The 17582-nt window shown below is 38.5% G+C and overlaps 1 protein-coding gene and 1 long non-coding RNA gene across 2 annotated transcripts; one reads left to right on the plus strand and one right to left on the minus strand.

The window, feature by feature from the left end:
* Positions 1 to 311: 311 nt before the first annotated feature.
* Positions 312 to 1100, minus strand: LOC121978286 (histone H1-like). The gene is made up of 2 exons (XM_042530650.1): positions 1044 to 1100; positions 312 to 947 (listed from the first exon to the last, which is right to left on the minus strand). The coding sequence occupies exons 1-2, from the start codon at positions 1098 to 1100 to the stop codon at positions 393 to 395; spliced, it is 612 nt and encodes a 203-aa protein (XP_042386584.1). The 3' UTR covers positions 312 to 392.
* Positions 1101 to 7441: 6341 nt separating this feature from the next.
* On the plus strand, positions 7442 to 8459 carry LOC121977572. The gene is made up of 4 exons (XR_006110939.1): positions 7442 to 7855; positions 7929 to 7977; positions 8281 to 8320; positions 8390 to 8459. It is a non-coding gene; the product is annotated as an uncharacterized LOC121977572 (long non-coding RNA).
* Positions 8460 to 17582: the final 9123 nt, after the last annotated feature.

Consider the following 17582-nt stretch of genomic DNA (forward strand, 5'->3'; position numbering starts at 1 on the left):
TCATCACAAATCTGCGATAAAAAAAATTTCATTGTAAAATCTACAACGAAATATTTTCGTCACAAAATCTCGCAAATCTGTCACAAAATTATATTTCATGGCAAATTTTACCACCAAAAGAATTTGTTGCAGAATTATCACAAAAGTTGAATATGATTTGTCATAACCAAAACATCATTTAACAAACACAAAAATAAGACATTCTACATCACATTCTCCTATCTAACAGTAGTCCATCAGAAGTCATATGGCAAACTATTTTTTCTACAAATGAGACACAGGAGACCCTTACTGCCACAAAATAGCATTCCCCGTCCAGTGCAAACACGCATCGACTAAAAGATGCAGTAATTGCACACAAAAAACAAAGACCTATGGCCAAACGTAACTATCTACTTCGCCTTATTCGGAGCCGCCTTTACGGCCTTCGACTTCTTAGCCGTCATGGGGTTCTGCGGAGCTGCAACAATCTTACGCAGGATATCCTTTCTGGTGGTCCTGGCAACCTTCGCAGAAGCAGCAACCGTCTTTGGCTTCCGCTTTTCTTCCACCTTCTTCCCCGGGGCATCCTTCTTCGCAGCCTTCCCCGTCCCCTTCGGCGTCGTCTTGGGCTTTTGCTTCGCAGCTGCCTTGGACTTCGTTTTGACGCCCACACCAGCAGGCTTGGTCTTCGCCTTTGGTTTGGGGGCAATCGCCGAGGTCTTCGGCTTTGATTTGGTGGCGATAACCGCAGGCTTCGCCTTGGGCTTCTCCGGAGTGGAGAGCTTGTAGGAGCGCTTAACCTTGGTAAGCTTGCCCTCGGCGGCGAGCTTCTTGAGCTGGGAGGTGATGAACTTGCGGAAATTAGACGGCAGATGCCCCTTGTGCTTATCCTCGATATACTTACCAATTGCATAAGTGCTCGATCCGCTCCTCTCCTTCAGCGTCGCAATCGCCTCTTTGATCATCTAAAACATCGAAAATCCAACTACAGATTCACTACTCCAGGAGAACCAAATCGAGGCAAACGTTCAAAATCTCAAATTCATGCGCAGGACCCTAACCTCGGCATATGGAGGATGAGACGCGGGCTTCCTCGCCTTCGAATCCTTGGACGCCATCGCTAGGGTTTTGCGAGGTCGAGGAAACCGTACGGAACATGCGAAGCAAAGCGAGTGCGTAAGACAGCGAGGGGCTTTGGAATGAGTTTAAATACAAGTACGGACGGATGGTGAAGGCTGATTGGCTCTCGGAGTCCACATGCGGATTGACCTTCCTCTTAATTTCAAATGTCGCCCCTTGGATCATCCGCTTTCAACGGTCCACTTTTTATGTATATAAATCCTTATTTCGGCTTCTCTTTTTGTTTTTTCTTCATTTTATGTATATATTTGGAAATTAGGTTCATTCAAAAGCACTTTTTTATTATATAAATCTTGAGAAAAATACAATATTTTGAAAATCGGATCGGTTATTGAATCAGTGTGATGATCGGATCGAGATTTTTAAGATTTAATCAGTCTAACCGATGATTCAACCGTTATATATATATATATATATATATATAAAATACATATAGATATTTGTTTCTAAACAGTCCAAAGAATATAGTAGTTTTGTTCAAAGAAATGTATTTTTCAATATTTTTTTTAAAAAAATTATAACTCCTCTACTGATTTTTTCATCAAAACTGCTAATGATTTTGCTTAGGGGCGCCTGTCAAATTGATTGGATGGCTAATCTTATTTTTTTAGATAGTTGGGTGGAGATTAAATAGTGTTTAAAGGCAAATCTAAAAGAAAACACCCATTGCGAAATCTGGGCACTATTAAAAAAAAAACAAAAAAAGGGGTGCCCCTTTATGATTCTTTTTAAAAGGGACACCCTTTAGATTTGTCAACCTTCCTCGGCATAACATGCAACAAAAGGGGCACCCATTAGATCTGTCAACCTTCCTTGGCATAACATGCAACATACCACCCTTAATGAACATTCCTTCCATTCTCTCTGTAGCAATTCACATTCATCTAAGAACAAACTCTTCTTCTCAAAAGGCCTACACCTTTCCCATTTAATTTCCTCAAACATCTTAAATCTTTTACAACCTAATTCTGAATGACGAAGTATTAGGTTCCTAATGAATAAGAGACCACTTACTAAGAATTCTTATTCAAGGTGTTTAGGGTTGCAAGTCAATTAAAGATGATATATTAGCTATTATAAAACACAAGTACAAGTAAACATAAATTAGAAAATCCATAGAAATCATAAATTAAAGAAAAGGAGTAGAGTATGTTCCTCTTCCTTTAGGATCAGATGTAATCATCCATCACAAAAAAAATGAAAAAAGTGCGAGTCAAGCTACTCGTGAGCTGCTCGTGAGCCGCTCGGTCAAAGCTTAGCTTGAGCTTGATTTTGACTGAGCTCGAGCCGGCTCGTTTAATATTCGAGCCGAGCTCGAGCTCCTCTAATACTGGCTAGATGGCTCGTCGAGCTTTTTCGAGCCCAACTATATATGTATAATATATTTTTATCTATTCATGTGAATATTGATAAATTTAGGTCATTAAGTAATTAATGATAAGTATTAGGGTAAAGGTGTAATTTTTGAGAGTTTATTTTTAAAATAAAAATATCTTTCTAAATCCAAGTTAAAGTAGTCAATCAACTCAACCCTAATCTCATATCCTCTCACGGTCTCACCCTTTGTCGCCCTCACCTTTCGTCGCCGCCCTCACCTTTCGTCGCCGCACTCACCTTTCATCGCCGCCAACCCTTGCCCTCCATCGGCGCCGCCTACTCAACCGTCGCTGTCTCGCCTACTCAGCATCACCCTCAGTCGGGATCAGCCCTCACCCCCTTCCCCGTTGCCCTTAACCCTCATCCCCTTCCTTATCTCCCTTAATCGTCAGACGTTGCTCTCAGCCCTCACCCTCTTCCTTATCGTCCTCAATCGTCACACGTTGCCCTCAGCACTTACCCCCTTCCCTGTCACCCTCAACTTGATTATTGGAACATCAGTTTGGTTCTGTGGTGGAAGGTTGGTTTTCTACATAACATTATAAGCTAGGCTTTGAAGAAATCCTTAAGAGGAGCTGCTGGAATTGGGTTTACAGTTTACACTACGGTGAAAGCTGACAAGGTAAATTGTAAATGTGGTTATTTGTATCTTTTAAATGCTTTTTTGGAGAGGTTTCTTCTATACTGTGGTTTTCTCTATTAGCTGAGTGGAGAAATAATCTTTTGAGGTTTTCTGGACTTTGGAAATTAATATGGTGATCCTTTTGTATATTGTTGGTTCTGTATTTTTTCCCCCCAAGTCAATGGAATCATTCCTAGAGCAGTAAATGTTAGTTAGAGCCCTAGAGCCAGTCATTTGATGATTGTATGGACTCATTGTATCATATTCTTGTATATTAATAAAGGTATTTGTTTGGTTATTATACTTATTTGTATTAGTGCCAAATAGACTAAGTATAATAGCGTCCTTGAGTAGAAGGTTCATACCTATATCAATCGATTAGTTGAATCGATAGTGAGATGATATAGGGAACACTACTCTAAATCATTCCTAGTCGAGTATTAATATTCAGGGACAATGTTAATGCAATAAGACTAGCATGTAGGTCAGCTCGATGACTTGATCTCACAAGTCATGGATATAGAGATATCAAGCTGACACATGGGTATACATTGGAGAATGTATACTTAATGACCCGCCATGAGAAAGTATCATGGATCGTTATATGAGTGTCATATACTTTCTCATGTGGCTATTAGTATGACTATTAGTCCTTAGACCTGAAGTCACCATGGATCCCTACATAAGGAGTTATGTACTTTGGTTTCGTCAAACGTCACCCGTAACTGGGTGGACTATAAAGGCGATTACTGGGTATATAACGAATTATGTAGAGGGATGTGAGTGATGTAGATGAGATCTATCCCTCCCATATGACGGGAGCGACATCGGTATTCTTGATAGAGTGAGACCACTAAGTGCATGGCCATGCCCAAATGAGTCAACATTAGATGTTGAGCTGATTTGATCGAGTGAGTCTACTTGGAGTTCAAGATTTAGATTGATTAGAGGATGACACGGTCTATGCCTCATATTGATCAATCTAGATGTCTAGGATAGAAGGACAATGCCACATATTGTGAGGAGTCACAATTAGTAGTCACAAGGTGATGTCGGATCTCGACATTCTTGTAAAACTTGGGTAGTAATGATGTGTTGCTAGATACCGCTCATTACTTATGCTCCTAAATGGGTTTAGGGCATTGCCAACGTTACAAGAACCTATAGGGTCACACACTTAGGGCAATTAGATGGAGATTATGTTCATATGATGAACCAAGAGGATTAGATTCATTTGATAAATCAAATTGGATTAAGAGTAATCCTAATTGGGCTAACTTGAGTTTGACTCAAGTTGATTCATGTGTTCAATGAGTCTAATTTAGATTTTGACTCATTGAATCAATTTAATTAAATGAATTAGATTCATTATATTAAGTTGGCTTGAATCAAATGGTTGGATTCGATCAACTATGGAAGAGATTTGGTCAAGTTTGACTTGACTTGAGAGGAAGATTAAAAGTCAAGTTTGACTTGACTTTATGCCACCTCATTGGTGAGTTGGCATTGAAGTGGACCAATGATATTACTCCACATCATCATGGGTGCCACCTCATGGAAGTTACAAAGCCATTCTCTTTAATGACTTCATATTAATTGCAATTAATGCAATTAATTTGGGAGTTTTCACCATTGAGAGTGGCCGGCCACTTTGGGTTTGAATGAGATTTCATTTTTCATTCAAGTGGTGTATCTTCTTCCTTCTTCCTCTCAAGCTCTCCCTCTCCCTCTCCTCCTTGCTTGGCCGAATCTCACTAAGGTGCTAGCACACCTTTGTGTGAGGTTTTTCTCCACCTACGTGTCCGTGTGGATACTTCTAGAGGACCGACGCTTGACGGTCTAGAGATCCGGCAACTCCTTGGACGAGCGGGAACGCGAAAGGGCACGCAACAAGGGTAAAGCTCTTAACATGTAGATCTAGGAGTAGATCTAAAAAGGTTTTTGAAACTAGTACTCGTAATTTTTTGTTCGGCTTTCCTTGCACGGATCTACGGCTTTGGGTGATTCGGGGTTTCCGCGATGCGAAAAGCGGTTTTCGCGGCCCGAAAAACCCAACAGTAAATGCCTTAAAACCCTTGATTTGCAAGTTAGTCGTGTTATGTGTATTTGGGGCTAACTTCTTCTGTGCTTTAGGTGCCCCTCCTATTGGATTTTAGTGGGCGATAAGATTATATTTTCTTGCACAATCCGTGTATGCACTTCTGTTGTCTTAATTTATATGGTAATATTTCATGGTGGAATTTCTCCACTTTAAATTGGAAATTTCTCTGAACTTAATCATACCAATAACCATATCTGATCTTCATTTCTATTCATATTCTATGTAGCCTTTTATAGTATAACACTATAACCTCAGTCTGAAGTTAGTCATATTTTTAATGTTTTTGCAATTCTATTTTTATTAGTCTATTTAATATGAATGACCTATAAATTATATGCGCTTGCAATATATGGAAGTGGTAGAATTGATTTGCTGTGGTTTGTTTCCTTCATTTTTTAGGGGGGATTTCAAAGATTTGACCTTGGAAGTTTGGAGTTTGTTTTTTTTTTCTCGCAAGTACTTACATGGAGTTCTTTTGATTCCTACAAACTAAAGATTTGAATGTTGCTTTACAGACAATATTTTCTCTTTTTATTATTATTTGACCATTTTATAATTTATTTGATAATTATTTATTTCTGGATCAGTTATGTCTGTAGAAGAGTCATCTGTTCCACTTACTGTAAATAGTGCCATAGCTGAAAGTAATGAAGTTAATCTTGAGATCAACAAGGAAATTATCACAGCTGGTCAAAAAACACAAGAAAATGCTAAAGAAAAAGAGGAAGAGGGGTTCAAAACAAATAAAAGGAAAAAAATTTCAGAAGTGTGGAATGATTTTGACACCATGGATGGATCAAAGAAAGCCAAATGTAAACATTGTCAATCCCTTTTTAGATTGGGTAAATTAGGGCCCACATCAAGTCTTTTGAGGCATAGATTACATTGTGTGAAGAGAAAAATTTATTTGCGAGAAGCTGAACAACAAACAAAGTTGAATTTTTTGCCCACTGATTCAGCTTCACCATCCATTCTTACTTTGCATTCTGGAAAATTTGATATGGAACAAATGAGGGAGGCAGCTGCTCATTGGATTATGATGCATGAACATCCATTCACCATTCTTGATGAAGAGGGGTTCAATTTAATGATGAGGCGTGGAATGCCTGAATGGCAAAAAATTAGTAGGACGATATGTAGAGCAGATTGTATGAAAATTTATGAGGTTGAGAAAATGAGGTTGAAGAAAAGTCTTGAATGCATTGATAAAATAAGTTTGACAACATATTGTTGGAAGTCAAAGACTCAAAAAATTGAATACATGGTTGTCACTGGGCATTGGATTGATTCTTGTTGGAATTTGCAAAAGAGAGTTTTAAGTTTCATTAACATTCCACCACCAAGGGGAGGTCTTCAAATTTCTGATGCCATTTTTAAGTGCATGAAAGAGTGGGGTATTGAAAACAAGGTTTTCACTATTACTGTTGATAATGCTTCAAGTAATGATTTGGCCATTCGGTACATGAAAGATACCATTCAAAGATCTAGAACATTGGCATGTGAAGGAAATTTATTTCATATTCGTTGTTGTGCACATATCTTGAACTTGTGCGTTCAAGATGGGTTGAGGGAGATTGAAGATATTATTAGTAATATAAGGGAAAGTGTAGAATATGTAAATCGTTCAGAGGCAAGACGTATGCAATTTACAGAGTGTGTGCAACAATTATAGTTGAAGGATAAAAGATTGATTCGTGATTGCAAAACTAGGTGGAACTCAACTTTTGAAATGTTAAGTTGTGCACTCAAGTTCAAAGAAGTTTTTCAAATGTTCAAAGAACGTGATCACTTTTATGGTTGCTGCCCTCAAGAAGAAGAATGGAATAAAGCTCAAAAGATTTGCTCACTGTTGGAGGCTTTTTGGACAGCCACACACATCATTTCAGGTAGTGAGTATCCACCTTCAAATTTATTTCTTCAGGAAGTTCAAAAAATAAAGTCATCATTGGATACTTATGCACAACATGAAGATTTGTTTCTTAAGCAACTGGCTAGTAAAATGCAATAAAATTTTGACAAGTATTGGGGTGATTGTAATCTATTGATGGCTATAGCTGCTGTGTTAGATCCAACCAAAAAAATGCTTGTTGTTGAGTTTTGCTTCCCTAAGCTTTATTCTGAAATAGATGCCTCTAAGCATATCTCAAAAGTTAAGGAGATTATTAATTCTCTTTATGAAAAGTATGTTGCTGAAGAAACTAATAAAGGAGCGCCCCATCCATCTGAGTCTGAGAGTTTTGGTTCTTCAAGTGTTAAAAGAAATCAACAAAGTTCTGTGTATAGTTGGGATGATTTTGATGACTATTGTGCAAAAGTTGAAACTTCGGAGACTAAGAGATCTGAATTGGTAGATTATCTTGAAAAGGGTTGTCTTAAGAAGAATGAGATTCCTAAAATTTTTTCGTGTTTAGAATGGTGGAAGATGAATAGAATGCAATATCCAATATTGTCAAAGATGACAGCTGATATTTTAGCTATCCCAGTGAGTTCAGTGGCTTCAGAAGCAACATTTAGTGCAGGGACGAGAGTTATTGATTCTTATCGTTCATCACTATCTCCGGACACAGTGCAAGCTCTTCTATGTGGGGGTGATTGGCTTCAAAAGATACATGGACTGAAAAAAAAAGACTAAAGTAAATTAAATTTCATTATTAGTTTTCTAAGTTACAAACTAATCATCTAATTATTTGAATTTTTCTTTTTCAGAAAGAGAAAACTTACCAGGAAATTTTTCTTCCAGTATCTACCTCTTAAAGTAAGTTAAATTTTAGTTTTTTGTTTAACATGTGTTTTTGGTTTGATTATTATGGTATTATAGTTGAGCTTAATATCAATCGATATTATGGCCTCTCGGTACATAAGAAGAATTCATTCTTCTAACCAAATGATTGACCTTTTCTATAATAGATAACTACAAAACTGCATAAGCTAAGCACGTCACTTTGATATTGATACTAGTGTTAAATAATTGTTCCCAGTTTAGCAGTACTTCCCTACATGAAATTGTTTCACAAAGAATAAAAGAGCTTTATCACTAACATACATGATCTTTCAACAGAACAAGTCATTGTCATCCAATCCATGTATTGAAGACGAAGGTATTATAGTTGATTATTATGGTTTGAATGTAGTGCAGGTGATATAACTGAGAATTTGATTGAATGCAGTGCAGGTGATATAACTGAGAATTTGAGATGAAGGAAGATATTGAACGTGGCAAAAATTTGATATTTTGAGCAGCTAAGCAATTTGGATTTTGGAATATCATGTATGTTGGGTCATTATGTTTTGATGTTCAGTAATTTGACTTTTTATTGGAGAAACAGATAATTGTATTTTGATCAATTTTGTGGATGAAGATGATACTGAACATTGCAGAAATTTGATATTTTAAGCAAGTTTAGATTTTGGAATATCATACTTTTGGGTTTAGTGTAAAACTGTAAACTATATTGGGTCATTTTTTGATGTTCAGTAATTTAACTTTTTTATTGGAGAAATAGATAATTGTATTTTGATCAATTTTGTGGATGAAGATGGATATGTTGCAGAAATTTAATATTTTGAGCAAGTTTGGATTTTGGAATATTATGTTTTTGAATTTGGTGTAAATTATGTTGGGATGAAGTTTGAGAATAATTATGTTTTGATATCCAGTAATTTAACTTTTTTATTAGAAAGATAGATAATTGTATTTGATCAGTTTTATGGGTGAATTTGATGAAGTTGTTAAAATTACAGTAAAATAAGCTCAAGTTATGATTGGCTTGAGTTCGAGCTCGAGCTCGAAAGCTTGCTTTTAATTCGAGCTTTTCGAGTCGAGCTCGAGCCTTGGATTAAATGATCAAGCCGAATTCGAGCTCAAATTTACAAGCTCGATCGAGCTCAAGCTCGATCGAGCTCGAGCTCGAGCCGAGCTAGCATAAAATGAGTCGAGCCGAGCTCGAGTTAAGGCTGGCTCGAGCTCGGCTCGACTCGTTTACAGCCCTACTTTTAAAAAGGGACACCCTTTAGATTTGTACCACCCTTAATGAACATTCCTTCCATTCTCTCTGTAGCAATTCACATTCATCTAAGAACAAACTCTTCTTCTCAAAAGGCCTACACCTTTCCCATTTAATTTCCTCAAACATCTTAAATCTTTTACAACCTAATTCTGAATGACGAAGTATTAGGTTCCTAATGAATAAGAGACCACTTACTAAGAATTCTTATTCAAGGTGTTTAGGGTTGCAAGTCAATTAAAGATGATATATTAGCTATTATAAAACACAAGTACAAGTAAACATAAATTAGAAAATCCATAGAAATCATAAATTAAAGAAAAGGAGTAGAGTATGTTCCTCTTCCTTTAGGATCAGATGTAATCATCCATCACAAAAAAAATGAAAAAAGTGTTTTTACCTTTGGCTAGATGCTTTAGAGCAATTTAAAAGATTGAGGATGATAAAGAAGTGCTTGCATGTGTTTACAAACCCTTCAATTTTGCAAGATTGATTGATGGTAGTTGTCTGGTTATACCCCTTCAACATCTAATAGGCTTAGAACCACCTTATTTGCACAAGAGAAAGCACATGTGAACATGTTGCTTTAACCATTAGGGGATGCTTGGAAGATAAAAGAAGTGTGAAAATGTATTGATGAATGGTTTGATAGACTAAGATGACCTCTTATTAATATTACATATATGTGGTATAGTCGGTCTACATGTGGCATGACTAGGACAGTCAAAAGTCAAGCGAGACAATCAAAAGTCAAGCAAAACCATCAAAGGTCAAGCCGAGCTATAGGTCATGAACAAGATTGATGAAAGTGGGACCAGAGTTGGATCAAACGGAGCTCAAAGTCGAGTATGGATGAGGCAGACACATGCAAGATGGGTTTGATCCAAACCCTCTTTAGGATTGAGATGCTACTCAACCACCCTTCATTATATTCCTCCAAACTCGGTCACTCTCAACTCCTCAACACTCAATCACTCCCGACTCCTCGACACCTAGCCACTCCCGACTCCTCGATACTCAATCACTCCCGACCCCTCCAAACTCGGCCACTCCCGACTACTCGACACTTAGCCTGTTATATCATAGAAATAAATAAATAAATAATATTTAATATCTAGGATATTACAGATTAAATCTATTAAAAATTAACCAAATAATTTTTTTAGGAAAATAATAATAAAATATATGAATTTGAATATACATAATTTATTATATTTTTTCATAATTTAAAATGAGTTTATGAATATATTAATGAGATATTATTATTAAGATTTTAGAAAGCATTATCTATTTAAGTGGAGTTGATTAACGCGAACTTGTTTTCTTTTATTAAAACTAGGTTTGATTAATCCCCCGCCGCTACCCCATTTCTCCCCCTTGTGTACAAGCTCAAGCGACAACCACCTAATTTATTAAAGCAAGGGTTGATTCTCAGATAAGCTGATAGAAATACCTTTCCATGTAGTGTATTGTTTTAGTTTCTTGATTTACTCCCACCTAATAGTATTAGATAGTCGTCGGGAGGGGAGGGGGAGTAGGGTGACGAATTTCACCTTTTACAGAATCAAGTGGCCGCCACCTACATTCCTTGTCTCATGGCCTCCATCGTCGCCAGCATGCCATCCCACTTCCCTCTAGTTGAACTCTGATAGTGCCACCCAGTTCCCCAGTTGTCGCTCTCTCCTGCTCCTCCAGACAGAAGACCACTCCCAGTGCATCGTGCCACCACAAGAATTGAAATCGACAGAATGGCCATAGTCCCAGCAGTCTTCCCACATCATTTCAACCACTGCCACCCCGATGCACCACCGCCATGGAGGAGGAAGTCACAAACTATTGTCGACTATTGGAATTAGGTAAATGCTTTCAATTAATTGAGTGGTGATTGATTTATTTGGTAAACCATGATTAATTAGATAATTAGTGGACAATTAACGGAGTTGTAGTTCTCATCGAGTAGCTAAACTAGATATTAATCGATGGCTAAGGAATAGATTAATTGATTTAGTTGAACAAATGATAAATTGATTTGGCAAATGATTTGATATCCATTAAAGAGTTAATGGAGTGATTAATTAGGTTACTTGTTGATCAATTTAATTAACTCTCTAGGAAATCAGATTACATTGATAACAAAGTGATTCATGGAGTAACTCCAATTGTTAAGTAAAGATGAACTAATAAGTTGATTTATTGATTACTTAACCAATCAATTAAGAATTTACGACTCACGAATAAGAAATTTAGACGACTACTAAGGGAAGAAATAAACTATTTAAATCTATATAAATTATTTGAGATTTGTAGGAGTATTCTAGTACTTAGTTTCTTTGCATCATGGACTTGTAGGATTCAAGCCCGAGACAGACCTTCCGATTATAAGATAATTGGACAATCTACTATAGAGGTGGGTAATTCCTTCTTTGATTTCTTTAGATGTTTGATCTCTTTAGATCTTAGTATATGATTGTCTTTCATTTATGTTGATTAAGTAGTGTATATATGTTTACCTTAACTCCACTCTATTTATTTCTTAAGTTTGATACTTACTTGCTTGAGCTTATTTTTAATCTACTTGATATTCAGACAGTCTCGTTGTTATCCATGCTATTTATTGTTATTTATACTTGTACTTTTATGTTAGTAATAGTATACCTTTGGATAGGTAGTAACTGTTGGGTTTTCGGGCCGCAAAAACCGCTTTATGCGTTGCGGAAACCCCGAAATCCCCCGCCACCGGATCCGTGCGAAGAATAAAAGTAGTAAAACTTCGAGTATGATTTTTCTAACCTAGATCTACTTTAGATCTACAAGATAAAGATGTTACCCTTGATGCGAAGCCCTTCGCGTAATCCCGCTCGTCCTAGGTTCGTCGGATCTCGAAAGTATCAAAGTAGATACTTCTCTATGTGTATCCACACGAACGGAAGATGGAGAAAACAACTAAAAGGTGTCCTAGCACCATTAGAAGTTTCGGCCAAGGAGGTGGAGGAGAGGGAGAAGAAAGAGCTTGAGGAAGAAGAAGATGGAGTTACCACACAAAATGAAACTCCTCACAAGCACTAAAGTGGCCGGCCACTTTTCATGAGGAGTTATATACTCCATGGAATTTCAAGAGTTAAAAAACTCTTGATCTCCCTCATGAGGTGGCACACACATGTGCTAGCCTTGATGATGTGGCACATCACCATTAGCCACTTAATGCCAACTCACCAATGAGGTGGCAAATGGTCAAGTCAAACTTGACCCTTCATCTTCCTCTCAAGTCAAGTCAAACTTGACCACTTCTCTCTCTTGGTTGATCTAATCTAACCATTGGTTCAAGTCAATTTTAATTTAATGAATCTCTATTCATTGAATTAAATTAATTAAATGAGTCTAAGTCCAAATTAGACTCACTTAACACATGAACCAAATCGAGTCCAACTCAATTAGCATAATTTGGATTACTGTTAATCCAATTTGGTTCATCACATGAACCTAATCCTTTAGGTTCATCAAATGAACCTAATCTCCATTTAATTGTTCTTTGTGTGTGACCCTATAGGTTCTTGTAACGTTGGCAATGCTCCTAAACTCATTTAGGAGCATAAGTAATGAGCGGTATCTAGTAACACATCATTACTACCCAAGTTACAAGAATGTTGAGATCCAACATCACCTTGTGACTACTAATTGTGACTCTTCACAATATATGATAAGTGTCCTTCTATCCTAGACATCTAGATTGATCAATGTGAGGCATAGACCGTGTCATCCTCTAATCAATCTAAATCTTGAACTCCAAGTAGACTCACTCGATCAAATGAGCTCAATATCTCATATTGACTCACTTGGGCATGGCCATGCACTTCGTGGTCTCACTCTATCAAGAATATCGATGTCACTCCCGTCATATAGATCCCATCTACATCACTCACATCCCTCTGCATAATTCGTTACAAACCCAGTAATCGCCTTTATAGTCCACCTAGTTACGGGTGACGTTTGACGAAGCCAAAGTACGTAACTCCTTATGTAGGGAACCATGGTGACTTCAGGTCCAAGGACTAATAGTCATACTAATAGCCACACGAGAATGTATATGACACTCATATAACGATCCATGATACTTTCTCATGGCGGGTCATTCAATATACATTCTCCAATGCATAACCATGTGTCAACTTGATATCTCCATATCTATGACTTGTGAGATCAAGTATCGAGTTGACCTACATGCTAGTCTCGTCTCATTAACATTTGTCCCTGAATGTTAATACTCGACTAGGAATGATTAAGAGTAGTGTTCCCTATATCATCTCACTATCGATTCAACCAATCGATTGATATAGATAAGAACCTTCTACTCAAGGACGCTATTATACTTAGTTATTTGGCACCAATACAAGTAAATATAATAACCAAAACAAATGCCTTTTATTTATATATAGAAGAATATGATACAATGAGTCCATACAACAATCATCAAATAATTGGCTCTAGGGCTCTAACTAACAATCTCCCACTAGCACTATTGTCAATCAGTGTAGGCTCTAAGGCCTAATGACCTAGTGTGACCATCATGCTTTCTATGTGCCAAAGCCTTGGTTAAGGGATCTGCGATGTTAGCCTCTGTGGGTACTCTGCAAATCTTCATATCTCCTCTATCGATGATCTCTCGAATGAGATGGAAGCGCCGTAGTATGTGTTTGGTCCGCTGGTGTGAACGAGGTTCCTTCGCCTGTGCTATAGCTCCATTGTTGTCACAATAGAGCTCAATAGGGCCAACAATGCTATGAACCACCCCAAGTTCAGTGATGAACTTGCGTATCCAAACTGCCTCCTTTACTGCTTCTGATGCAGCAATGTACTCGGCTTCTGTTGTAGAATCAGCGACTGTGTCCTGCTTCGAGCTCTTCCAGCTCACAACACCACCATTTATGCAAAACACAAACCCTGACTGCGATCGATAATCATCCTGGTCGGTCTGGAAGCTGGCATCACTGTAACCCTTTACAGCTAGCTCATCATCGCCTCCATATATCAAGAAATATTCTTTAGTCCTTCTTAAGTACTTAAAAATATTCTTGACCGCTATCCAGTGACTTTCACCTGGATCTGACTGGTATCTACTCGTCATGCTCAAAGCATACGAGACATCATGACGAGTACATAGCATGACATACATGATAGATCCTATGGCTGAGGCATAAGGGATCTGATCCATGCGGTCTCTCTCCTCTCTAGAAGAGGGACCTTGAGTCTTCGAAAGACTCACGCCATGTGACATCGGCAGAAATCCCTTCTTGGAGTTCTGCATGGCAAACCGTAGGAGTACCTTGTCAATATATGTACTCTGACTTAGGCCAAGTAATCTCTTAGATCTATCTCTATAGATCTGTATGCCTAGAATGCGGGATGCTTCACCTAAGTCCTTCATTGAGAAACAAGTCCCTAGCCAAGTCTTGACAGACTGTAACAAAGGGATGTCCTTCCCAATGAGTAGTATGTCATCCACATACAATATGAGGAAGATAACTATGTCCCCTACAACCTTCTTTTAGACACAAGGTTCATCTTCATTCTTGATGAAACCAAACTGTTTGATTACATCATTGAATCGAAGATTCCAGCTCCGAGAAGCTTGCTTTAGTCCATAAATGGACCTATGCAGCTTGCATACTCTGCTAGTATGCTGTAGATCTACAAAACCCTCAGGTTGTGTCATGTACACATCCTCGAGCAGGTTTCCATTCAGAAACGCGATTTTGACATCATCTGCCAGATCTCATAATCGTGGTACGCTGCAATAGCAAGCATGATCCGAATGGACTTAAACATCGCAACTGGAAAAAAGGTTTCATCATAGTCAATACCATGAATCTGCTTGAAACCTTTAGCTACCAAGCGACCCTTATAAATAAGTCCATCCATGTCAGTCTTTCTCTTAAATACCCACTTACACCCAATGGGTTTACCCCTTCAAGTGGATCAACCAAAGTCCATACTTGGTTAGTGTACATGGATTCCATCTCGGATCTCATGACCTCTAGCCATTTCTCGGAATATGATCTCATCACAGCTTCCTGATAAGAGGTGGGCTCATCCTCTATGAGCACAACATCATCATGGTCAGATAAGAGAAATGAGTATCTCTCAGGCTGACGACGTACCCTATCAGACCTGCGAAGAGGTATGTCTACTTGAACTGGTTGTTGTCTCTCAACTCCTTGTGGGACAACATCATCCACAACACTTTGTGGTTCCAGTTCAACTTCCATCGAGGCTTCAGTGCTATTGTTCGCATCTTGAACTTCTTCAAGATCGAATATACTCCCACTAGGCTTTCTAGAAACAAAATCCCTTTCTAGAAAACCCCCAGTCTTAGCCACAACCACCTTGTGTTGACTGGGAACGTAGAAGTAATATCCCTTCGTTTCTTTGGGATATCCAATGAAATAGCACTTGTCGGATTTGGGTCCCAATTTGTCCAAGACTTGACGTCTAACGTAAGCCTCACAACCCCAAATCCTCATAAAAGACACCTGGGCATCTCTCCCAGTCCATATCCTATATGGTGTCTTTATCACAGCCTTGGATGGAACTCGGTTGAGAATGAAGGCTGCTGTGTCTAGAGCATAGCCCCAAAGGAATGTAGGAAGATCTGCGTGACTCATCATAGACCGTACTATATCTAATAAGGTACGATTCCTCTTTTCGGATACACCATTCCACTGTGGTGTTCCAGGAGGAGTGAGTTGGGATAGAATCTCACACTCAGCTAGATAATCACGAAACTCATGGCTAAGGTATTCCCCACCTCGATCTGATCGAAGTATCTTAATACTCTTGCCAAGCTGATTTTGTACTTCATTCTTGAATTCTTTGAACTTTTCAAAGGATTCAGACTTATGTGTCATCAAGTACATATAGCCATATCTACTGAAGTCATCAGTAAATGTAATGAAGTACCTATAACCACCTCTAGCAGCGATATTGAAAGGGCCACATACATCACTATGTATAAGACCTAATAAGTCAATCGCTCTCTCACTGTGTCCACTAAAGGGAGTCTTGGTCATCTTGCCTAGTAGGCATGACTCACATGTCTCATATGATTCAAAATCAAATGAGTCCAGCAAACCATCTTTATAGAGCTGGGATAAGCGCTTGTCATTTATATGACCTAAGTGACAGTGTTAGAGATAGGTTTGGTTCATGTCATTTGACTTGAACCTCTTGGTACTTATGTTATAGATAGGGCTCTCAAGGACTAGAATATAGAGTCCGTTCATCAGAGGTGCACTACAATAGAACATATCATTTAAATAAACTGAACAACATTTGTTCTTTATTATAAAAGAAAACCCTTTCTTGTCCAAACAAGAAAATGATATAATGTTCTTAGTCAAAGCAGGCACATAATAACAATCATCCAACTCTAATACAAGCCTAGAGGGCAGAGATAGAAAATAAGTCCTTACAACAACAGCAGCAACCCGTGCTCCATTGCCTATGCGTAGGTCCACCTCGCCCTTCGTCAATGCCCTGCTATTTCTCAGCGCCTGCACATTAGTACAAATGTGAGAAGCACATCCGGTATCTAATACCCATGATGAAGAAATAGATAGATTGACTTCTATAACATATATACCTGAAGTGGAAGTTTCACTTCTCTTCTTCTTAAGATCTTCCAGGTACACCTTGCAGTTCCTCTTCCAGTGCCCGGTCTGACCGCAGTGGAAGCAGGTAGCATCCTTGGTGACCCCTCTTTTAGGCTTCAGTGCCTTGCCTTTGCCCTTGGCTTGGGACTTTCCCTTGCCTTTAGGGTTGCCCTTGCCCTTGTGTTTCTGAACCATCAGAATAGAGTTGGGCTTAACCTTCTTAAGGTTGAGCTTAGCAGTTCGTAACATACTAAGCAGTTCAGGCAGTGGCTTGTCAATTTCGTTCATGTTGTAGTTCATGACAAATTGACTGTAGCTCTCTGGCAAAGACTGTAAGATCAGGTCAGTGGCCAGCTCTTGGCTAAGTGGGAATCCCAACCTCTTTAGATTCTCTATGTACCCAATCATCTTGAGTACATATGGACATATGGGAGCCCCATCTGACATCTTGCACTGAAATAGTGTCCTTGAGATCTCAAATCTCTCGTGCCGCGCTTGTCCTTGATATAGTTGACGAAGATGTTCAACCATATCATAAGCACCTATTAACTCATGTTGCTTCTGAAGCTCAGAGTTCATGGTCACGAGCATTAGACATGATACATCTAATGCGTCATCTTGATGCTTCTTGTAAGCATCTTTGTCTGCTCGCGTGGCATTGACAGGAGGAGCCTCGGAATGGGCTGCTCTAGAATGTACAGTTACGTTCT

This window comes from Zingiber officinale, chromosome 4B (assembly GCF_018446385.1).
Source record: "Zingiber officinale cultivar Zhangliang chromosome 4B, Zo_v1.1, whole genome shotgun sequence".
In the NCBI taxonomy this organism is placed as follows: Eukaryota; Viridiplantae; Streptophyta; class Magnoliopsida; order Zingiberales; family Zingiberaceae; genus Zingiber; species Zingiber officinale.

Bases quoted from the DNA above. Each gene is read 5' to 3' on its own strand.
- LOC121978286 (XM_042530650.1), bottom strand. From the start codon at position 1,100: ATGGCGTCCAAGGATTCGAAGGCGAGGAAGCCCGCGTCTCATCCTCCA. The intron at 948-1,043 runs GTTAGGGTCCTG...TCGATGTTTTAG, and splicing joins CTCATCCTCCATATGCCGAG to ATGATCAAAGAGGCGATTGC.